General features: G+C 38.2%; 1 protein-coding gene and 1 long non-coding RNA gene across 4 annotated transcripts in view; both read right to left on the bottom strand.

Annotated features, from left to right (window-relative positions):
- The window catches only part of ntaq1 (N-terminal glutamine amidase 1), a 31415-nt gene extending 6060 nt beyond the window's left edge, over positions 1 to 25355 (bottom strand). For 2 of the 3 annotated variants that reach the window (XR_014089730.1, XR_014089729.1), the window contains exons 1-5: positions 24806 to 25355; positions 24362 to 24461; positions 23279 to 23329; positions 23042 to 23190; positions 22010 to 22134 (exon numbers count right to left, since the gene is read on the bottom strand). Coding sequence is in view for 1 of the 3 variants with exons in the window: in XM_008422324.3 (XP_008420546.1) it covers positions 21144 to 21280; positions 22010 to 22134; positions 23042 to 23190; positions 23279 to 23329; positions 24362 to 24461; positions 24806 to 24867 (624 nt within the window). In the remaining 2 variants the exon portion in view is untranslated. Of the gene's footprint in view, positions 1 to 20950; positions 21281 to 22009; positions 22135 to 23041; positions 23191 to 23278; positions 23330 to 24361; positions 24462 to 24805 lie in introns of those variants that run through there. The other variant, XM_008422324.3, reaches the window with a different exon arrangement.
- On the bottom strand, positions 18463 to 19746 carry LOC103472649 (uncharacterized). The gene is made up of 3 exons (XR_001777060.2): positions 19467 to 19746; positions 18980 to 19089; positions 18463 to 18592 (listed from the first exon to the last, which is right to left on the bottom strand). It is a non-coding gene; the product is annotated as an uncharacterized LOC103472649 (long non-coding RNA).
- Positions 25356 to 25362: the final 7 nt, after the last annotated feature.

Below are 25362 nucleotides of genomic sequence, written 5' to 3'. Positions count from 1 at the left end.
ACGTTCCTGTCAATAAACTGTCAAATAAAGGGCACTAGAGTCAAAAAAGTCTTAAAAAATAAACACATCGGTGGTTGATTAGTTAATTTTAAACTCCTGCTCTGCTCGTTATTTTGCTAATGGAACCGAAACGCACAGAATTGCGCAACACCTTGTTGAAACAATAATTACTGAGATTATAATTGTTGGGTCATTAATTTGAACACTTTTATTGAATTTTTTTTGTTGTTCTTTCATAAAGTTACGAACGTTTTAAGCGAGCCAGAGGAGGACGTGCTGCTCTCAGTCTCCTGTCTGCGTTCAGTTTGCCACCTAAAGCCGAGATCGACTCAAAACCTTCCGCGATCGACGTATCGCACCGCTGCTCTAGCAAAGAACAGTTCAGAAACAATATGAAATGGGCAAAAAAGTTATTTATTAATTGATTAAGTCGTATTTCAGATTGTTCTTGAAAAACTAATCAGTCACGGCTGATTAGTGGGCGCACTCACGGCTGCACAATGGACCCATTGATTTTTTTTTTTTTTTTTTTTTACAGCTGACAGCCGCTCCTCTCTTGCAGGTACTGCGTACCCCCGCTAAATCTTTAAGGGGTATAGCAGCAGTGGCGCAAAAAGTGAGCATGCAGCGCATGCAACGCATAGGGGCGCAGCACCAGAGGGGATGTCAAAACCCCGTCTGGAGGGGGCGACGCGCCGATTATGTTTTTCCATATACATCAGCGCGCCTTACGCTCCTTCACCTCGCGCACATAACGAGGGAAATGTAACGAGTTTTACCTTTCACGTATTGTCGTCTAGGGGGGGCAGGGGAGAGAGCGAGCATATTTTTACGCTCCTTCACCCTGACGTAACTTCCAACCGGGGCGGGGGGGAATTTATGTTTTCGCATCCACCTGAAGTGCCCTTTTGGTCAATTTTTTTAAAATTATTATTATTTCCTAAGTCATCTTCTGACACATCACACAATGACATGTACTAAAATTATTTGTTTTTTGTTGGGGGAGCGGGAGGAGACAGCCAGGTGAGGAAAAACATTAACAATTCAATTTTTGCTTTTTCTTTTCTGCAGTTCCACATTAAAGTTTGATGCAGCTCTGCTTTCCTGAATGGACCATCTTCATCTCCACTGCAGCAAACAGGCAGCTCTTTTTATATAGATTACAGTTCAGTAAAAGGTTGCATTGTGCCCTTGTTTATATTTTTAATAGTGTAATTCTGTAAAGACAAAATATAACTGGTGGTCCAGCTCTGATTTACATATCTTGCTAAATTGCAGGTTTGAATATTGCAATATTGCAATAACAAAATAGACCTTCAAAAAGAAATTACTAATAAAATATCTTACATATTGCATAGTGTTATGCTCTATATAGAGATTTTCCTTAGCTTTGATTGTATATGTCACAATTTTGTAATTTATCATTGTTTATTAAACTCTGAAAGCTGAGTGGCTTTGTTAATATTCTGTCCTAGAATGCGGTTAGATGTGCCCTTTTTTTGTTGAGCACCTGCCCCTTTAGTGGTCTCTGCACGGCCCTGGGTTATTGACTTATTCAGAAACTATTTGCTGCATTCTTGTTGATATTGCAGGAGGCTCTACTTCTGCTTTTCAAGGTTGTGCAGTTGGGTAATTGCACATCTATTTGTAACCTGTATTTGTAACCATTTTCATTTGTGAGTGTAAATGTTGAGTTGGGGGCATGGCCAGCAGCAGTTTACTTGGATTTAAAGTGGGAAGATGCCTCCTTATGAAAGAAGCTCAAAATGGGCAAAACCTATAATAAAAACCTATAATAAAACTGTTCAAGGAAGCATAATAGGCCACTTATGTTACTTTCGCATCAATGGCCATGTTTGACTAGAACAGATAAAAAACAAGCCACATTTCACACGACAGATTCTTAATTAAACTTAGATTTGATCATACTTATTGTACAAAGCTTTTGTTGTGCAGAGTGCAGAGCTGATGAACAGCCTTCTTGAAAATGAAAGTTTTAAACAAAACATACCTGATCCTCTACATTTAAACTGTCAACCCAACCGCTCCTCTGTGTTTATGGCAGGTGTGGTTCTGCTGCAGAACAGGTTAGAGCACGATTGTATTTGTTTGGAAAGGGTCAAAACAGATCTGTCTGTTCTGAGCATGAAAACACAGCAAGAACCAGTCTGTAATGAATCACCAAGGTTAAATCAGGAGATGGAGGATTCAGAGATAAATTTAGCCCAGTTAAGTAAGAGTTTACTTATATTACACATGTTCAAAGATACAGTGCTTTGCAAAAGTATTCAGCCCCCTTGAACTTCTCAACCTTTTGCCACTTTTCAGGCTTCAGACATAAAGATCTAAGATTTTTATTATTTGTGAAGAATCACCAAGTGGGACACAATTGTGAAGTGAAACAAAATTCATTGGGTATTTTGAACTTTTTTAACAAATAAAACCCTGCAAAATGGGGCGTGCAATATTATTCAGCCTCCTTGTGTTAATAATTTGTAGTGCCACCTTTTGCTGTGATTGCAGCTGCAAGTCGCTTGGGGTATTTCTCTATCAGAGCAAAAAGAAGCTGTGAAGCTTCATAACTTTTTTAGCTCTTTGTTCAGAGACGTAAAAATGAAGCAGACCTATAAAACCACTGTCCCTACTGGGAAACATGAAGGAAGCTTGGTTTTGTTCTATCATTGTCTTGCTGCAGCTGGCTCAGGTGGTTTTCAATCTGTGCAGAGTATCAAGCTATCCAGGCATTCTGGGGAGAAATGTGCTGACCAGTGACAGAAAGTTTGGTCTCAGTCGCAGGTCATGAGTCTTTCAACAGAGTAAAGGGCTTCATATTGTTGTCTTATTAAAAGAATTTCCAACTTTTTGGGTTATCAATTGTTTTTACCATTGTTGACTTGTATTCTGGGATTGAACAAAATCCTTTCAAGGGCCACAAATGGCCCCATCGCCACACTTTGGACACCCCTGTGTTAGGTGTAAAATGGGTTTATTTCTGTCTGATGGATCAGAGAGATGTGTGAAGTACTACTGCAGGTGCGGATTTTATTTTCTAGACTTGGATAACACTGGGTTACAAAAGATATCTAGTTTTCTATGTTTTTTCAACTGAATCAGGAATATTTTTGGACTGCTGAATCAAATATTGACATACATTTTTCTCAATCAGGTCAGGTTTTCATTCTAATTTGATTTAGAGAAAGCTGATCTTCTGACTAAATTCATTACAATTTTGTCACATTAACATTTCATTTCCGTTAATATTTCTCATCCAAAAAAGGTTTTAGGAGAAAAAAATAATTTTCTAACAGAGTGTAGTGAACATTTTATTACAGTCCATAGACATATAATTAAACTGTTCAAGGAAGCATAATAGGCCACTTGAATGTTACTTTGGCATTAGTGGCCAGTGGCGACATTTGACTAAGAGCAGATAAAAAACAACAAGCCACATTTCACATGACAGATCCTTAATTAAACTAAGATTTGATCATACTTATTGTACAAAGCTTTTGTTGTGCAGAGTGCAGAGCTGATGAACAGCCTTCTTGAAAATGAAAGTTTTAAACAAAACATACCTGATCCTCTACATTTAAACTGTCAACCCAACCGCTCCTCTGTGTTTATGGCAGGTGTGGTTCTGCTGCAGAACAGGTTAGACCATTGTTTCTCAACCTTTTTTGGCCTAGTGCCCCCCTAGCCTTTATCCAGGTCCCTCACCGCCCCCACCAAAGAATTTGCAGGCTGCTTTGCACTGACCATTATTTTATCATTAATATTACTATCACTATTGTAGATGTTTTGATTTTTATGCTTGTTTCTGTATTTATTAGATATCTGCCAATCAGGTTTTTTCCTGCCGATACCGATACCGATCAGCCATGAGGGCCAATCACCGATACCGATCACCGATACCGATCACATAATTATTATTTATTTTCTATCATAAACACTACCGGTTACATTATGTGGAAAGAGGAACCATGAATTCACCTTAATTTAGACAAAAACTTGTTTTTGATAACTTTTTCCAAGAAGAAAACTAAACAAAACAGGCATTCAGCAAATTGTACTGCTATCCGTAATACTATCTTTAACAGACTGATAACATATGAAGACTCTGAAGAGGCTAAATAATGCAAAGAGCCAAAAATAAAACCTCTCAACATTTCCAAACAAATTCCAGTATAAAACTTAACATTCAAAGGCAAATGCAGGATCCATTACAATCTTGAGTTACTGAATGAAAACTTCCTGATAGCAATGGTGGCTAGCTGATTACTGCTAGTTCTGAGTGGCTGTTTCTGACTGAGCAGCGTAATTATGCAGAGCAGGGAGGAGATCGATTATTTTTGAGAGATCATCTGTCTCATGTTAGGACAGAAAGTTTTAATAAGTATGTAAAATGTATTTTTTTTTAGTTAGATGCTGCAGCTTTAAACAGATGTTCGGTGTGAGAGTCACTACCAGGTGCAGCAGAAGCGGCGCTCCGTCTGTGAAATATTACTACCTGTAGCGTGTAGCAGCGGTTCAACAGCAAGAGCAGAACCAGCGTCTTACATCGCAGCTCGAAGACTTAAATAATTTTGCGGGTTATTTGTTTAGCTTTCTGACCGTCATGCTAATCCAGGTGAGTGTTTGTAGCTGTGCGCTGCTTTACCTGCTATCTGATCCTCCATATGTATTTTTTACTGCAGTGAGCCTCGATGTAGCCAAACTCCATCAAGTATGCCATTGTTTTTATGTCGTATTAGTTACGTCGTATTGATGCATTTTGACGTGCTTCAATTTTCCGCCGCAACACGCAAACTTCCCCATTCACTGAGTGTGTTATAGTTCCACATCGCTTAGGATTTGTTGCTGCGCGTTTGCGCAGTGTGAAGGAAAGAGGAGACCAGCTGCACAGGCAGGAACTGAAATGAGAGGCAGGTGATCGGTATCGGCAACAAGAGCCATCCAAAGGCCACAAGAAGAATCCAAAACAGCTCATGTCAAACTGTGGACCATTTTTTCAGATATGTGCAGATATGTTTTTATTGTAATGATCCTACGTCTTTGTAGAAGCATTTTCTTATTGGCTTTGTTTGCTTTATGAATGTAGCTGTGCTGCTAAATATATTTAATAATTTTTATTATTCGTCGTCATATCATTATGTCAAAAATGCAAACCAGTGTTGAAACCTTCCTCATTGCTGTGCAACCAGGACAGCCCTACCTCCTGCATGTTTGTGAAAACAAGAGCAGCACCAAAGACACTTCACCATCAGTGATCACAAGATCATCCAAGGTAGTTTTTGATGAACTTTCAAAGCACATTTCTCCTTCAGTGCAAAGTACCATTAATTCCTCTACAACTTCTGTATATTAATCTAGCCTACAGTTTTCAACATTGATGTGACTTGCACGACAATTGAGGAGTTTAAGATCCTTGCTTTTACTTTAGCTGGCAGAGTGGACACTCTTTATTATGATGGTCATTTAAATGCATACCGTATAAATAAGAGGATTGGTTTTATGTTCTTCCAATTAAGGACTTGGTTTATTACTGTCCCTGTGGCAAGCAGTTTTCTGCATGGTCAGTATTGAAGGCCATATTGTCTTTGAGAGGGTCCAGCCAACATTCCAGATAAGATAGCATTGTCCATCTTCTACATCAGGGGTGTCCAAAGTCGGCCCTCATCCTGCATGTTTTAGTTCTCTCCCTTGTTTGACACACCTGAATCAAATGATGGCTCATTAGAGGCCTAAGGAGAACATTGACTTGCTGAGGAGGTTGTTACAACCACTAGGGAGAGAACTAAAACATGCAGGATGCCGGCCCTCGAGGGCCGACTTTAGACACCCCTGTTCTACATCTACATCTTCTACCTTCTAACATTTGACGAAGGTGGTGATGTTTTCTCTTTACATAATTAAAAACAGCTTTATTTATATATTGTACCAGCTGTATTCAGAATGCCACACTATTTATATTCTCAGGAATTTTCCCATTTTGATTTTGTTTTAAGTCGCTTCATTGGGATTAACCCAGAAAGGGGCACAAAAGCCGGTCATGGGAAGATGGTATCCAAAAAGACAGGATAGACCATTCAAAAGAAAAAGTGACAGTCAATGTTCAGGTTTCCTCCCTCTTCAAAAACCTGATGGACTTTGAGTGGCATCTCATTCAGGTTAGTTGTTGTCCTTTTCTTTTCTTTGAAATATTTCTGTTTCCATATTATTTAGGATCTAAATTGTATTGTCCTTTCTTTTTCCATGTTGGACGGTGCCTTCATCTGCATCTAATAAAGTGCCACTTGAACTCTTGAAAACCATTAATAGTTAACATTTTAAAACCCTGTTAATACTAGAATTCCACATTATTTCAGCCATGTTGAATTTTAGATTTTGAACGTCCTTTTTCATTGATTTGCTTAGTGATAACCAAAGCATGAATATTTCTTTAAGAACTGTGTTTTTATTTTCATAAGATTGTAGAAATTAATGAGTTAAACCCAGTTTATGTCGCTGTAAACTGATTTTTATTCCTGTGTTAGTGAAACTATATATTGACTTTGAAGGCCTATTTTTTTACCAGTTCTCTGAGGAATGGTTTTGCGTTACTCGTATTGAATGTTTGATTAAACTGGAAATATATGTGGTTTGAGGTATAGTGGACCCTCCGGTCCCCCTGTTTTAACAGGGGGACCGGAGGGTGTGCTCCAATTACAGGGGGGTCACACTCTTAAGCCTCCCTGGTAAGGTCTATTCAGGGGTCCTGGAGAGGAGGGTCCATCGGATAGTCGAACCTCGGATTCAGGAAGAGCAGTGTGGTTTTTGTCCTGGTCGTGGAACACTTGACCAGCTCTACATCCTCAGCAGGGTCCTGGAGGGTGCATGGGAGTTCGCCCAACCAGTCTACATGTGTGGACTTGGAGAAGGCGTTCAATCGTGTCCCTCAGGAGGCCTTGTGGGGGTTCTCCGGGAGTATGGGGGTACCGGGCCCTTTGATACGGGCTGTCAGGTCCCTGTATGACCGGTGTCAGAGTCTGGTCCGCATTGCCGGCAGTAAGTTGGGCTCGTTTCCGGTGAGAGTTGGACTCTGCCAAGGCTGGCCTTAGTCACCAATTCTGTTCATTACTTTTATGGACAGAATTTCTAGGCGCAGCCGAGGTGTTGAGGGGATCCGTTTTGGTGGCCTTAGGATCTCATCTCTGCTTTTTGCGGATGATGTGGTCCTGTTGGCTTCATCAGATCGTGATCTGCAGCTTTCACTGGAGCGGTTTGCGGCCGAGTGTGAAGCGGCCGGGATGAGGCTCAGTGCCTCCAAATCCGAGGCCATGGTCTTGAGCCGGAAAAGGGTAGAGTGCCTTCTCCGGGTCAGGGGGGTCATCCTGCCTCAAGTGGAGGAGTTTAAGTATCTGGGGATCTTGTTCACGAATGAGGGAAGAAGGGAGCGGGAGATCGACAGGCGGATTGGGGCAGCGTCTGCCGTGAAGCGGGCGCTGTACTGGTCCGTCGTGTTGAAGAGAGAGCTGAGCCAAAAAGCGAAGCTCTTGATTTACCGGTCGATCTATGTTCCCTCATCTATGGTCATGAGCTTTGGGTCATGACCGAAAGAACGAGATCACGGATACAAGCGGCCGAAATGGGTTTCCTCCACAGGGTGGCTGGGCTCTCCCTTAGAGATAGGGTGAGAAGCTCGGTCATCCGGGAGGGACTCAGAGTAGAGCTGTTGCTCCTCCTCGTCGAGAGGAGCCAGTTGAGGTGGCTCGGGCATCTGGTCAGGATGCCTCCTGGACGCCTCCCTGGTGAGGTGTTCCGGGCATGTCCCACCGGGAGGAGGCCTCGGGGAAGACCCAGGACACGCTGGAGGGATTACGTCTCTCGGCTGGCCTGGGAATGCCTTGGGATTCCCCCAGAGGAGCTGGAAGAAGTGGCTGGAGAGAGGGAAGTCTGGGCCTCCCTTCTGAAGCTGCTGCTCCCGCGACCCGACCCCGGATAAGCGAAGAAAATGGATGGATGGATGGTTCCTTTAAATAAAAATTCTGTTCTGACGGTTACTTATCGCATCCTCTTTTGTGTTATGTGAAGTTCTGATTAATGCAGATTATGCATTTTAGAACTACACCAATTGTAGCACTTCTAAGAAGCTTACACTGGGTCAGGTATTAATGTTCCATCATAAAACTAAGACTGTACTTTAAAAGTAGCATTACAGTTTTCTTTGCAGTAGCTTGCTCATAAAGTGAATGCAGTAGTAAAACTAAATTTACAGTAAAAATACTGGAACCTACAGATGCCAGTATATGAAGGTATATTTACTTTCACCACTGTATTTTACGGTGGCAAACAGGTACAAACACCCAGCAAAGATGAGAAAAACACATGCAACAAAAAAGAGATGCAAACAAAAAATGCTGAAAACAGAAGTGATCCAGATCACTAGGGGAAGTCGAACAAAGAACAGCTGTGTCAGTTTCAGAGTCAGGTTTTTCATCTTTGGGTCCTCGACAACCAGAAGAGAGAAGCTGTAGCTTTCAGCTAGCTGCTTAGCCTCTACCGTGGCCTTATGTTGCTTAGCAATCGTGACGAGTATCACGCAGCGGCAAAGGGAAAAAAGGTTTTAGGAGAAAAAAATTATTTTCCTAACAGAGTGTAGTGAACATTTTATTACAGTCCATAGACATATAATTAAACTGTTCAAGGAAGCATAATAGGCCACTTGAATGTTACTTTGGCATTAGTGGCCAGTGGCCACATTTGACTAAGAGCAGATAAAAAACAACAAGCCACATTTCACATGACAGATCCTTAATTAAACTAAGATTTGATCATACTTATTGTACAAAGCTTTTGTTGTGCAGAGTGCAGAGCTGATGAACAGCCTTCTTGAAAATGAAAGTTTTAAACAAAACATACCTGATCCTCTACATTTAAACTGTCAACCCAACCGCTCCTCTGTGTTTATGGCAGGTGTGGTTCTGCTGCAGAACAGGTTAGACCATTGTTTCTCAACTTTTTTTGGCTTAGTGCCCCCCTAGCCTTTATCCAGGTCCCTCACCGCCCCCACCAAAGAATTTGCAGGCTGCTTTGCACTGACCATTATTTTATCATTAATATTACTATCACTATTGTAGATGTTTTGATTTTTATGCTTGTTTCTGTATTTATTAGATATCTGCCGATCAGGTTTTTTCCTGCCGATACCGATCACCCATGAGGGCCGATCACCAATACCGATCACCGATACCGATCAAAGATTCCGATCACATAATTATTTTTTTTTTTTTTTAATCATAAACACTACCGGTTACATTATGTGGAAAAAGGAACCATGAATTCACTTTAATTTAGCAAAAAATTAGTTTTAAATAACTTTTTCCAAGAAGAAAACTAAACAAAACAGGCATTCAGCAAATTGTACTGCTATCGGTAATACTATCTTTAACAGACAGATAACATATGAAGACTCTGAAGAGGCTAAATAATGCAAAGAGCCAAAAATAAAACCTCTCAACATTTCCAAACAAATTCCAGTATAAAACTTAACATTCAAAGGCAAATGCAGGATCCATTACAATCTTGAGTTACTGAATGAAAACTTCCTGATAGCATGGTGGCTAGCTGATTACTGCTAGTTCTGAGTGGCTGTTTCTGACTGAACGGAGTAATTATGCAGAGCAGGGAGGAGATCGATTATTTTTTAGAGATCATCTGTCTCATGTTAGGACAGCGAAAGTTTTAATAAGTATGTAAAATGTATTTTTTTTTTGTTAGATGCTGCAGCTTTAAACAGATGTTCGGTGTGAGAGTCACTACCAGGTGGAGCAGAAGCGGCACTCTGTCTGTGAAATATTACTACCTGTAGCGCGTAGCAGCGGTTCAACAGCAAGAGCAGAACCAGCGTCTTACATCGCAGCTCGAAGACTTAAATAATTTTGCGGGTTATTTGTTTAGCTTTCTGACCGTCATGCTAATCCAGGTGAATGTTTGTAGCTGTGCGCTGCTTTACCTGCTATCTGATCCTCCATATGTCTTTTTACTGCAGTGAGCCTCGATGTAGCCAAACTCCGTCAAGTATGGCATTGTTTTTATGTCGTATTAGCTTCGTTGTGAAGAAAAAAAACGGACTCGAAGTATGTTTTTTTTCTCCTGACTTCTCTATGACTCTTCACCTTTTGTAATAAAGGCTGCTGCATATTTAAAAAAATCTGTTAGTCTGATTCTAAAATGTTTAAACACGTATAGCACATTTACACAAGGAATGTAAGCAAATAATCCCTTTTCAAATACTCTCCAAATCTCAGGTAAGACAATACAGTTTAATCAAACTACTATGTTTTTAGGCTTAACTTTAATCAGTCAAACCGATTTACTCAGCAATAAATGAAATATTTGAGTGAACCAAAATATTACAACTAGATGTTACCTGACTTAATATCTGTGTTTAACTAACTGTCATTTGGGAAAGCCCAAATGAGTCAGGTGTTCTCCCATGGTATACTAAACTTGGACCAGCTGGCAGCAGGCGAGGGGAACAAGGTGTTAACACAGCAGGAGCAGACGTCTCCGAAAACGTCGGACAGATATTGCAATTAGGTGATGCACTGATGAACGAACCGAGCAGAAATGTAAGATTTATACATCTACATTCTCGCCTACAAACATTGTTTAAATCATGTTGTGTCACGGCTGCTAAGCAACATAACGCCGAGGTGGAGGCTAGGCAGCTAGCTGAAGGCTACAGCTTCTCTGCAATGCTCTCTGCTTTCGCAGGACTCCTCTTCCGTTGACAGGTGTTATGCCCAGAAAAGCCCCCCTGCCCAAATTTGCATCCCCTGTCGCGGGAGCGCGCATCGCTCTAAGCTCTCGCATATTGACGAGGAAACGGATAAAAATATGACCGAAGAGGAAATTTTTAAGATATTTGTAACATTATCACGTTTCCTAACCATGTAATCCCTAATACGGTGGGTTTTATTTCGCAAATTATTTGAAATAAATACGGTTTTTACACTTTTATTGACACATATGAGTCGAACTTTTTTTCAGTCCGTGTCTGTTGTAAACGTTCTCCGCAAATGGTTTGAAATTCTCTGCTTTGTCTTTTGATATCATAATAGCTCAAAAGCATTACAACAGAGACCCATTATGTAGAACATTTTATATCATGCTTCACTTCTAGTCTGTTAATGTAGGAGGAAATGCAACTTAATTTATGAGCCTGAAAATATTGGCATCCGTCTTGTTGATATGAAACTTATAGCATTAGCTCAGAGAACAAGTGTAATTACGTAGAAGAGATTAAATCATTTCAACTCTTTATTTCCCCCAATTAGCACAGGGATGCATGTTTTGGCAATATAGATTTTGAGCCTGCCACAATATGCATCCCTTCTTTATTCCCCACAAATATTATCCTATCGATATAAAACATGTACCAGCAGTTCTTGGAACTACTCAGATTATGTAGAAAAAAATATTTCACTATTAACTCTTGAATTCTTTAAATTAGCACAGGGATGCATTTTTGGACAATATGGATTTCCAGCCTGCCAAAATATGCATCCCATATCTATTCCCCTCAAATATTATCCAATTGATTTAAAACTTATAACAGCAGTTCTTGGAGCTACTCTCATTATGTAGAAATAGTTATTTTACTTTTATCTCTTTATTTCTCAAAGTTGGCACAGGGATGCATTTTTGGGCAATATGGATTTCCAGCCTGCCAAAATATGCACCCCTCTCTATTCCCTTCAAATATTATCCTATTGATTTAAAACTTATACCAGCATTTCTTGGAGCTACTCTCATTATGTAGAAATAGTTATTTCATTCTTAACTCTTTAATTCTTCAAATTAGCACAGGGGTGCGTTTTTGGGCAAATTTCCAGCCTGCCAAAATATGCACCCCTCTCTATTCCCTTCAAATATTATCCTATTGATTTAAAACTTATACCAGCATTTCTTGGAGCTACTCTCATTATGTAGAAATAGTTATTTCATTCTTAACTCTTTAATTCTTCAAATTAGCACAGGGGTGCGTTTTTGGGCAAATTTCCAGCCTGCCAAAATATGCACCCCTCTCTATTCCCTTCAAATATTATCCTATTGATTTAAAACTTATAACAGCATTTCTTGGAGCTACTCTCATTATGTAGAAATAGTTATTTCATTCTTAACTCTTTAATTCTTCAAATTAGCACAGGGGTGCATTTTTGGGCAAATTTCCAGCCTGCCAAAATATGCACCCCTCTCTATTCCCTTCAAATATTATCCTATTGATTTAAAACTTATACCAGCATTTCTTGGAGCTACTCTCATTATGTAGAAATAGTTATTTTACTTTTAACTCTTTATTTCTCAAAGTTAGCACAGGGATGCATTTTTGGGCAATATGGATCCCAGTGCTAATTTGAAGAATTGAAGAGTTAAGAGTGAAATAACTTTTTCTACATAATGAGAGTAGCTCCAAGAACTGCTCTTATAAGTTTTAAATCAATTGGATAATATTTGAGGGGAATAGAGAGGGGTGCATATTTTGGCAGGCTGGAAATTTGCCCAAAAACGCACCCCTGTGCTAATTTGAAGAATTAAAGAGTTAAGAATGAAATAACTATTTCTACATAATGAGAGTAGCTCCAAGAAATGCTAGTATAAGTTTTAAATCAATAGGATAATATTTGAAGGGAATAGAGAGGGGTGCATATTTTGGCAGGCTGGAAATCCATATTGCCCAAAAATGCATCCCTGTGCTAATTTAAAGAATTCAAGAGTTAATAGTGAAATATTTTTTTCTACATAATCTGAGTAGTTCCAAGAACTGCTGGTACATGTTTTATATCGATAGGATAATATTTGTGGGGAATAAAGAAGGGATGCATATTGTGGCAGGCTCAAAATCTATATTGCCAAAACATGCATCCCTGTGCTAATTGGGGGAAATAAACAGTTGAAATGATTTAATCTCTTCTACGTAATTACACTTGTTCTCTGAGCTAATGCTATAAAGTTTCATATCAACAAGACGGATGCAAATATTTTCAGGCTCATAAATTAAGTTGCATTTTCTCCTACATTAACAGACTAGAAGTGAAGCATGATATAAAATGTTCTACATAATGGGTCTCTGTTGTAATGCTTTTGAGCTATTATGATATCAAAAGACAAAGCAGAGAATTTCAAACCATTTGCGGAGAACGTTTACAACAGACACGGACTGAAAAAAAGTTCGACTCATATGTGTCAATAAAAGTGTAAAAACCGTATTTATTTCAAATAATTTGCGAAATAAACCCACCGTATTAGGGATTACATGGTTAGGAAACGTGATAATGTTACAAATATCTTAAAAATTTCCTCTTCGGTCATATTTTTATCCGTTTCCTCGTCAATATGCGAGAGCTCAGAGTGATGCGCGCTCCCGCGACAGGGGATGCAAATTTGGGCAGGGGGCTTTTCTGGGCATAACACCGGGTCGTTACTCAAGCCCATGAAAGAATGAGCTTGAAAGGATGCAGACCCTGAATTCGGACACAAAGCTCTAGTGGTCTGGAACTCTTATTTTTATATATTTTTTGCATCTTTTCTTTTGTTTGCATCTTTTCTTTGTTGTATTTGTTTTTCTCGTATTAGCTGCGCGTTTGCACCTGTCGACCGCCGTAGTATTTTAACGGTTCTGTATTTTAGTTCTGCTGGGCTCCATATGGTTATGTGTATTTGTTATAAGTTGCATTGTGATCACTGTTATGTGTATAGTGTAATGGGGTTCCCCTGTCTGACTCTGCTTACTTCCACTCACAGTGATGGACCTGTCATGTGGGCGAGGGATCCGGGGAGCGGGATCTGACAGAACCGCGGAAGAGCGGAGAGTTCAGTGTGTGTCAGTCAGCAGTGAAGCTATTCAGCTGAGTGTAACAATTTGTTAGAGGCGCAGCTGCAGCCTAAGAAATAGCAGCTCGCTCTTATTTCTAATAAACCCTACAGACTAGCGGTTCTCAACGACTGCGGTACCGACCCCCAGGGGTGTTCAGAGGACGGCAGGGGGCACTGGCGGACATTTTTACAAAAAGGGGGTCACTGGGATGCCTTTGGGGGGCGTTTGGTCGAAGGTAAACTTTACACCTTAAATGCACAACAATGCCCGTTTAGACTTTGAGCAACTTGGTAAAACTGTATTGTGTAACATTAAATCATGCTTGGCTGCAACTGTATTGATGGCAGCTCTTCTTCTTTTCAGTATTTGTTAGCTTCTGTTGGCTTCTTGGCGCAGCTCCGTTCTCCTGCTACTGGTAGCTAAAATCACGATACCCTCACTGTGTATCCCTCTGAAAAATGAACCCATTTAAATAAAGAAATCCCTCCATGGGTGATACCACGATAGAGAGTGTTCATTTTATAGCGTTAACACCGGTGCTGTAAGTGGTCCGGTATGAAACGGGGTGATAGAACAACACAGCACTTTTAAATTTCAATAATCACAATGCAGAGAATGTTTCCGTTGTTTTAAAAGGTTTATGTCAGTCTGCCTTTTCCCCATCGGTTCGCTTCCCGACCGCCCTGCACCTTAGGGGCTTAAAAAAAAAGCGCACATTGCGCAAAACTCTAAAACAGGAGAAGCGGGACATAAACGGAGCGACGAACTAGATGTGAATTATGACATAAAAACAGAGTATCCGACGCTGAACAGTGAAAAATCAACACATGATGTGAAACACATGACGATTAGGAGGCACAGCAGGTGATGAGTGAAGATTACTGATTGTAAATAAACGATAAATCTAGCAACAGAAAAGAAACTAAAGTGGACATAAAAATAAACCAAGAGAGGATAAAACTAATCAAAGGAAACTAAATGGAAATGAATGAAGAACAAAATGCAAGAATAAACTAAGAAACTAAAGTAAATACAGAGGAATAAACTGGTATGGCAAGACCTTTCGAGCAATAATTAATACCGAGGACTGTATGGCAAGAATGGCAAGACTGTATGACACTATTTCTTGATGAAAGGTAAAATAATTTTGTTGAAGTGCCATGGGTTTGTTGAGACCACATCTAGTACTGAGAATAAATATATCTTACAGACCATAACAGTAAAGAACTTATCACTCATTTATGTTTTTAATTAGATTTATTATTTCTTCAATATTATTTTTCATGTCAGTGTTAATGTCATGAGGCTGTTCAGGGACTCCATGACACTTTCGATTGACTCATTAGGATTTGATTAAGAACCAGATTTGTTCTTTGTAATTTCTGTCCAGTAAAACTATTAATCTATAAATCAATAGACAGATCTATATAAAGATATAATCCATGTTTCTGTCTCATATTTCTATGGCATTTAAGGGACCTGGAACTTTTGTTTTTCCAGTGAAAGCTCTGGTTTGAACAATAAATGCCATGTGGGTGAAGTTTTATGGATGATACTCTGATGTCCCATTCTCCTGAAGGCAGCACAGAGCTGCACCACCAGAAACCCACAGAAACGCTGAAGAGAAGAAGAGCTATGATTAATGTAGTTACAGTTCTATCCATGTTTTAATGCTGCAGAGCTCAGTCTTTTTGCAAATAGTTCAAAGTTTAAACTGGCATGTTGAACATCTTTTATCTGGTCATTTTGTATAATATTTAACAACTTGAAAACAGCACAAAAAAAGAATATTTTTTCCACTGATTGGCTGCTGTTAGGCCTACCAATTTTAACTTGAATGTTCATAAAAAATTTTTGTAGACGCCTGTGAAAATAATTTCTCATCACATGACTTTTTTGTTCTCTGGGAAATTATCTTGATGATAAATACAGAAACAAGCATAAAGATCAAAACATCTACAATAGTGATAGTAATATTAATGATAAAATAATGGTCAGTGCAAAGTAGCCTGCAAATTCTTTAGTGAGGGGCGGTGAGGGACCTGGATAAAGGCTAGGGGGGCGCTGGGCTGAAAAAGGTTGAGAAACACTGGATTAGAAGGTTAAGTTTCTAATACTTCCTGTGGTTGTAGACTTGGCAGTAGAAAATTGATAACATAGGAATAATAACTTTATATCCATTTTAACATATTACACTTGATTCTGCTGTGGTGCCTGTGGAAACGAAGTGCATGAAGTTTGTGCTCAGGTGGGAAAACCCTGTGGATCACATGGTGGGACTTCTGCTTCAAACTGCTCACTACAGTATAGCATCGTCTCTGTCATCCACCAGTTCACTGCAGACTGGCACCAGTTCACTGCAGACTGGCACACGCCAAGGACCCTACATGGATGTCTTCTTAAGTTGTAAACCCTGAGTACATACTGTTGAAATAAAATTGATATGCCTTTTGTAAATACATTTTCTCTATCAATGACTTAAACTGTGGTAATTATGTTTGTGAAATGTAGTAACCACGTACAGTGTTTAATATAATTATTAAATAGATGTTTTAAAGAAACAGCCACAAATCTTATGTCTTTTTCACAATAGCAGCTTTAATTTTAGCATTCTCTCTCCTCCACATACTTTGTTGCCAGATGTGTAAAATTTACAAAAAGAAGCAATTTAAATGTAAAAGTTGCACATATGTAGAATTACTCAAGAGAAGCTATTTACAATAGTTTTTTTTACAGAACTCTACACAACATCAATTCATTTATTAATATATACATATTAGAGTTGTGCCGATCGATTGGTCACCGATCATAATCGGCCGATTTTCGTGAAAAAGTGTATGATCCGTGATCGCCGATCACGGTCTCTTGTTGCCGATCACACAAACCGATCACCTGCATCTCATTTCTCAGCCTGCCTGTGCAGCTGGTCTCCTCTTTCCTTCACACTGCGCAAACACGCAGCAACAAATCCTAACCGATGTGGAACTATAACGCACTGAGTGAATGGGGACGTTTGCGTGTTGCGGCGGAAAACTGAAGCAGGTCAAAATGCATCAACATAACGAAGCTAATACAACATAAAAACAATGCCATACTTTGGCTACATCGAGTCTCACTGCAGTAAAAAGACATATGGAGGATCAGATAGCTGGTAAAGCAGTGCACAGCTACAAACACTCACCCGGATTAGCATGATGGTCAGAAAGCTAAACAAATAACGATGCGATGTAAGACGCTGCGTCTTACATCAGCGCTGCGATGTAAGAGGCTGGTTCTGCTCTCGCTGTTGAACCGCTGCTACGCGCTACAGGTAGTAATATTTCACAGACGGAGCGCCGCTTCTGCTCCACCTGGTAGTGACTCTCACACCGAACCTCTGTTTAAAGGAGCAGCATCTAACTTAAAATACATTTTACATACTTATTAAAACTTTTGCTGTCCTAGCATGAAACAGATGATAATAAATAATCGATCTCCTCCCTGCTCTGCATAATTACTCTGCTCAGTCAGAAACAGCCACTCAGAACTAGCAGTAAGCAGCTAGCCGCCATGCTATCAGGAAGTTTTCATTCAGTAACTCTGGATTGTTTATTGTAATGGAACCTGTATTTGCCTTTGAATGTTAAGTTTTATACTTGAATATTTTGGCAATGTTGAGAGGTTTTATTTTGGCTCTTCAGAGCCTTCATATGTTACCAGTCTGTTAAAGATAGTATTACCAATAGCAGTACAATTTGCACAATGCCGTTTTGTTTAGTTTTCTTCTTGGAAAAAGTTATTAAAAACAAGTTTTTGTCTAAATTAAGGTGAATTCATGGTTCCTTTTTCCACATAATGTAACCGGTAGTGTTTATGATAAAAAATAATAATAATAATTACTGTATGTGATTGGTATCGGTATGGGCAGGAAAAAACCTGATCGGCACATCTCTATTATATAATAAAGCAGAATTATTATTTTGGAGCTGTCAATATGTGATTATAAAATGCCCCTCCATTGGCACCCGTATACCACCAAGTAGAATTTAACATTCTTCACACTAGATAATAAAAACTTTGGTTGTTGTGGTTCTGGCAACCAGATACAGAAACCCCTGCAGAGTAACTTTGCATGATGAGCTTCATCATGACCAAATTTAATCAGCGCTGAAAAGTGTCTTTCTCTTCTAAAATCTGTGGAAACAAAGATACAAAAAACATTTAATGCTTTATAATTCTTAGAAAGTATATGAGACGTAATATCTCTTTTTATACTCACGTTTTTAATGTTGGGAAAATTGATACCAGTGATTAATCCATTCCTCCACTCTTTCAGCATCTCCCACATCACTTTTCCATTTTTTCTTCTGTCTCCAGTCCACAGGTACGAGACACAGGAAGCACAGTGACGATCTTCATTGAAGATCTGTTCTAGGTCTTCCTTTGTTGCTGGAGTCGAGACATTCTCCATAATCTTCTTCTCCAGCATCTCCCGTCGATTTTTTGGTGTGAAGTAGCTGCAGTAGAGACGCTGCCTTTCCACCAGCAGATCCTCCAAGTCTTCTAGATTTGATAACGATAATAAGTGGCTCCTCCTTGTACAGGAGTCGTTAAAGATTTCTTCATTGGATGGTAATAAATGTTGTGCTGATTCAACATGTGACATCAAATAATTGCATTGGATGTAGGCCCTGTTTCTCTGGAGCTTAATTTCCATCTCTCTCATTTTTCTCTTGGTTTCTCGATTCTGCCACCCTGCAGAAACAGTCATTTCAATGCAATTAGTTTCCTTAACTAACCTGGCTTAAAATAAACCATAACAACGGTGATGGCTCTATTTGATTATTAATAGAATAAAAACTGGTGAATTCATAAAAATACTTGAGGGTCATTCATGAGTGTACATGGATAAAACCAGATATATTTAATTGAAATTAACTTAAAATCATGATCACTTGTATCCCACTGGTCACTTTATTAGGCACATCTGTTCAATTATTTTACACCGAGAATCAAGATGAAAATGACTAACAGAAACCAACCAGTTTTATAACAACGGAATTTAATCTGAAATTATCTGTCAATGTTATCATTATGAGCTTTTATGTAATTAAAACATGTAATGAGTTTATTTTAACTTACAGAGGAAACCAGAAACGGCTGCTGCTGCCACACAGAGAGCAGAGCTCCAACTTCCTTCTCCTCCTGTTGCTTCATCGGGTTCAGAGTTGCCGTTTCCACCCATTATTCCTCTAAAGAGACATTTTGACCTTAAATACTTCATAAAGATTTCAAATAACATCCTGCTGAGAATTGATAAAGATCAGATAAATCGAGGTTAAATTATTGATAAATCAGGTTTAGTAAGGCTGTTCAAGGTTAACTGAACACCATTAATTTTAACATAAGTTATTATTTATTGACTATAGATTATTTTATCAAGAAATTAAGGCAAACACAAACTAACATTATCTAGTTACACTGCAACCCAAGTTATTTAACCTTTCATCCAATTCAGTAAACAATTTTCAGATCAACTTAAGTAAAAAAAAAAAAAACACTTCGGTATCGATGGCCAAAAATAACAAGTGGTAGTTTACAGTACAGATCCTCATTTAAAAGAACTTACTGCGCAAAGCTCTTGTAATACAGAGTGTAAAGTCGATCAGCTCTCTTTGCTTCTTCCTGATTAAATGTACCTCCACATTTACAGGAACGTCAACCCAACCCATTTGATTTTAGCAGGTGATTCTGCTGCAGAACAAGTTAGAGAGGGATCGTAGTCATGAATAATTTATGTGGCGAAGCCTGGTTTTGTTCCATCATTGCTTTGCTGCAGCCGACTCAGGGGGTTTTCAATCTGTATCAAGTAATCCAGGCATTCTGGGGAGAAAAGAGCCGACCAGTTACAGAAACTTTGGTCATAGGTCTTCCAACAGGATTATGACCCAAAACAGCAAAAAACTTTCTCATCTTGTTAGAGATGTTTAGTACGTCCAGCAGGGGCCCTCAGAGACACATCTTAGGTCAGTGGTGCACAAGTGTGACCGAATGGACATTTGAAATAATTACACCCTCTCCCTTTTCTTATTTAAATTGAATTCTTCTGTTTCACTGTAGGAAACCACATTGACTAATTATGTGAGCAACACAAACTTTTAGTCCCGGGGACCAAATCTGGCTAATTTAAACTATTTGCAGGCCACAAAAGTCATTGAATCAAAAAAGCAATTAATTTGTGCTTTTTTGTTTGCTTATTTATTTTACTTGCCAAATTTAAATCTATACATCATTAAAGGTCCAAAACATAAAAAGGGCTTCAGGCTGTTGCCTTATTTAAGAAAAATTTTTGGTTATTGTTTTTACCATTCTTGACTTGTATTCTGGAGTTGAACAAAATCATTTCAAGAGCCACAAATGGCCTCAGCGCCACACTTTGGACACGCCTGTGTTAGGTGTTAAACTGGTTTATTTGTGGCTGATGGATTAGAGAGACGTGTGAAATACTGCAGGTGAATGTTTTACTTTCTAGACAGTATGTAAAATGTTTTGTGCAGATATTGTGAACTTTAAATTTTGCAAAAATAAAAATGACAGAATATTATGTTTCTATTTCTTTCAGTCTTACAATAAGTAAAAAAAGAAAGAGAAAAAAAAAACTCAGTGAAAAAGATTTAAAGAAAAAAAAATGACTGAGTCTCTTTTAGGAGCAGTAGAAACCCAAATGGAAGTACAAAAATGCCCAAAATGTGAATTTAGCATTGTAGGCCCCCTTTAATTATTTCACTCTATCTGGTGAATCTATGAGTTTCACTTTTTAACTAAATAACTAAACTAGATCAACTCTATTATACTTTTATATTGAGATGCACCAGTTTGAGTCATTAACTTTTTCAAGCAGGAAAAAAACCCTGATAGTTTCACAGCTTTAGACGTAGATTGAGGTTTGGGTCCAAAGCCTGACCCCAAAAAGTAAATGACCACCTTTTTATATCTAATGTTGGTTAAATGAAGCTTTTGTTTCTTATTCAACGTTTCACTCGCACTCTGCTTTTTCCATCTAGAAGTTGGTCCATCTCGTTTTCCTCAGCCTCTGATTTTAATGTCAACATGTTCAAAGATGATAAAAAATGATTTTATTGCTCAGACAATGATCCACAGGTCAAATATCTGAAAATGTTAGAAAAAACTGAAGGATCCGACATCAGAACCAGGATAAAAGTCCAACACAACCATTGATTCTGAGCCACCTGAAGCAACAATGTCATGAAGCCACATCTGCTGCTGCTGGTGGCGTTGAGGAAGATCAGGGTGAAGAAGATGAAGATGATTCTGTGGACGGGTTTCCAGTGAATGTGAGCAGGAAGTGATCCAGACTGTAGACGGTTCCCCAGCCGTCAGCAGGGCTCATACTGATGAAGTCATCCAGGTTCATCTGACTCTCTGCGGGGGAGAGGCGTCCAACCAGTGACATCATCATCATCATCATAGAAAACACGCAAGTGATTATGTAGAGATTTGGGGAAATAATTACAAAACGTCACAAAAAAAGAAATTAAAAATCGATAAGGTGGGATATTTATTAACAGGTTTTTTGTAAAACTTGAATTATTTAAATTTATTGACAAAGTGAAACTATAGGCAGCTCCAACTTTGTACAAAGCCAAAAATAACAAAATTACAGAAAAAATCTTCAAAAACTATTTAAGACTAAGGAGCAAATGTTCTATTTAAAATATGCAAATTCAGAAATACTAAAAAAAACAAAAAAAAACTTTAGTGCATCAGTAAGTCGAATAAAACTTGTTAAAATTATCATATAAACACATAATTATTGTTAGATATAGTATATAAAATAGTTCAGTTATTGTTTTTGTTATTAAGGCTAGTTTTTCTTTTGGTGATATTTGAAGAAGTAATGATTGTTTTTGCCACTAAAATTAAAATTAATTAGACACTGAATTGATGGCTTAACTATTAAATACGGATTTAGTTCTTATATGTACGGATTAAACATGTAGTAAATCTAAATACATATGTAAAGAGTGGGATTATTGATACGTTTATACTTCCACCAACTTTCTTGAATATGTAAAACTAACGTTTTTACATTATGCTTCAAGCTGCATCTCTATTCAAAACATAAATAAACCCTGAAGGAAGACCTTCTACCTGCCGTCTGGACGGGGGCGTACAGAGGAGGCGGCATCTTCCAGGTTCCATCAGGGTTCCTCATGTGAGATCGATCAGACGCAAAGTTCAACAGGAAGCTGTCAGCAGGAATCACACGCAGCTTCCTGTCACAGACACCAGCAGACATTACTGTGGCATCATCAGAGATGTGTGACCTTCATCACCCCTGTACTGTTTGTTAGCTGTGAACGCCTCTTTAAGCTGGAGAGCTAGCCCAGTGCTTTTCAAAGTGAAGACCACCAAGGTATACTAGCGGGGCTCAAAAAAATAGAAGTTTAAACAATTCAAATATGTTTGCTTTTAAATTGTAACTTTTTTCCCCCCAATAAATCAAATATATTTTTCAATAATTGTATAAAATATATGTTAAAATGATGTGTTGAAATGTAATTTACTGTGCTAATCTGTCTGATTGGCTGCCAGTTAGATTTAGAAACTTCGTCCAGCTAACTTAGCAAACGCAAAACAAAATGGAAAAGTTTTTGACAACAAAAAGATCAAATTAACTGAAAAAAAATCTGAAGATATTATGCTAAACAAATGTAATAACGATTAAATATTGAATGAAAGTGAGGAACAACATTCTAAAAGTTAATGTTTCTTCACATATTAGCATTGTTGGTGGGTTGGCGGCCAGAAACTAATGCTATTTGGAGAACATGGCAAATGTAACCCTTTGCTTATATTAGCGCAGAAATGAGAAAAAATAAACAAATTGCAAAGAAACATCAACTACAATCAGCGTTGAAATACAGCGCCTCATTAGCATTCAAAGCAATATTTAGCGATCGTTAACGGATCGTTATGCCCCCTTTTATCACAAACGGTATGAACGTAACAAAAAATAACTGCCGCCAACGGATCAATATATAATTTCTTAAAGACCCCTTAGCTGCCCAACAAGGCGCCTGATGTAAAATTCTAGGTGTTTCTTTTGTTTGTTTGTTTTTTGTACACCAGCATTTAACAAAAACAGACAGCAATACTAGGGAATTTATAACAGCAAGTTACCTGTGGTACTCGGGTCGGATGTGGCGGTCTGAGCGGAAGGCCATGGCTCCGTAGAGCCGCAGGCTGCAGGGAAACGACAACACAGAGTCCAGATCGTAAACCAGAGAGTCCGACTGAGGGCGCGCCTGAAGCAGGATCACATGGTAGTCCTGAAACACAGCAGAGACACCGTTAATGACGCCAAAACGAAACAGCATCATCACAATCAGGGATGAACATGTGGAGGAAACAACAGACCCAGATCACAGGCTGGTCGCCATGTCCGGATTTCTGCTTCCACAGAGGAATCTGAGGGAAAACAGATCATCATCAGCTTCAGAGGAAAATCAGCTGCTCTAAAAGTTTCAGGACCGAGACTGTAAGAAAATTATACAAGATCCATTTTTTTATTCTTTCGCGTTTATTCATTTTGAGTCTTTTATAATGACACATATGGAGAACATTTGTAGTTTAATACTTTACTTTTCAATATTACAGCTCTGGAAAATTAAAAGACCACTTAAAATGATCAGTTCCTCTCATTTTACTTTTTATTAATATACGAGTACAATGAACATTGACAATGTCTCAGAAATTCCAAGCAATAATTTAGAATTTATTTGCAGAAAATGAGAAATGATCAAAATAACAACAACAACAAAAAAAGACATAATGCAACGAAAACAAGTTCATACTCATTTTGAAATTACAATACTAATGTTTTAACTCAGGAAGAGTTCAGAAATCAGAATTTGGTGGGATAACCAGGAGGTTTTCAATGACGGACTATACATTTTTTCCAGAGCTGTATATATTTTTCTTATTCTTATTGAAATCTTGATTTAATTGAATGAATTGTGCAGCACTTTGGTCAACGTCTGTTTCTTTATGAGCTGTATTAAATAAAATTTGTAAGTTTTTGTGATAAAATCTAACCTAAAAGATGGCTTAGAAAAATATTCACACTCAGCTTCAATTGTGCTGTTTTTCAGTATAAAAAACGAACCATCTGCAGATGGTGGTTCTACAATCTGCCACATATTTTTCAGATTTTTATTAGCATGTAAAAAAAAACAACACTTGCTTGTCCTTCCCAGTAATGTTGGTAAATGTAAAAATAAAAAAACCTAATCTCTATACCTCTTGCGAGTGACAAAAGTATGTTAGAATATCAACAGAAAGTATTCAAGTAATCACAATCTTAATTTTCTATAATTATTACAAGAAAGAAAATACAGTTGTTGGTAACTGGATAAATATTGCATTAATCTCAACACGTCTCTTACTAACTGGCTTATAGGGAATCTATATTCAGGTTCATATTTATCCCCAGCTTCTCACCATCCGCCTGTCATTGGAGATAAACACGACAAACAGCTGCTCCAGTGGAGCAGTTCTCTCTTTCTGAACAAACTCACACAGCTTCCACACATTTTCCTCACTGCAAAACAAGAACAGAAAACACGAAAATCAACAGGAAAATCCAGGCTAATTAAATAATGAGACCTACGGGACAGCAGTTCAGCACGTTTTTAAATAAACATGTAAAAGGTGGAAAAAATACACAAAAATACATTTTTTTTAGACCCGATAAGAAATATTACATTACAAACTAAGTTAACTACAGCTCGGATATTGATTTATTTAAAGCTAACACTTGTTTATGTCCTTTATACTTATTTACATTCGAGTATCAATCCCCCAATTAGCACTAGCATAAAGCGCAATCAACTATAACATGCAAGCGATCTATTTTTAAATTATAGCTGTTTTAACCATATTTACCAATAACAACTGGTGTAAACACAGTTTTCGCGGATCGGTGTGATTCTGTGTACTGTCGTCATGATCTGGTGTTACACCAGAAAAGGTCCGCCGGAAACAAGCTGCGACTTCACAAAAAGCTTTCAAACTAAAAGTTCCTAACAGAGGTTTACAAGCTTTACAATCCAGAGGCATGCATTCCTTCAGTCAACAAAATCTGTTTGAAATTTTAAAAAGCAATCTTTTTATTCCTATTTTTAGATTTTAATAAAAGCATTTCTTTTAAATGAGCACATTTTCTTACACACGTGATAAAGCAATTCAAAAAAGTACATTTAATACTGTAAATAATATAAAAAAGGGATCTGAACTCTATTTCAATGATTAAAAAAAAAAAGTAAAACAAAAACTGAATAAAACCCAAATCACCAAACTTCTATAACACTTGGTACCTCAGGATGTTAAATATTAATATTAATAACTGAACAGTTTTCTGCACTAACTTGTCAAAGATCCCAATAAATGTGGGTTCTTTTTGTTGAATAATTTTCATTCAATGTCAGTAAATTGACTTGCTC

This window comes from Poecilia reticulata, chromosome 11, assembly GCF_904066995.2.
Source record: "Poecilia reticulata chromosome 11, P_reticulata-male-v2, whole genome shotgun sequence".
Taxonomy (NCBI): domain Eukaryota; kingdom Metazoa; phylum Chordata; class Actinopteri; order Cyprinodontiformes; family Poeciliidae; genus Poecilia; species Poecilia reticulata.
The sequence above is the reverse complement of the archived record's forward strand: the minus strand, read 5'-3'. Positions and strand labels throughout refer to the sequence as shown.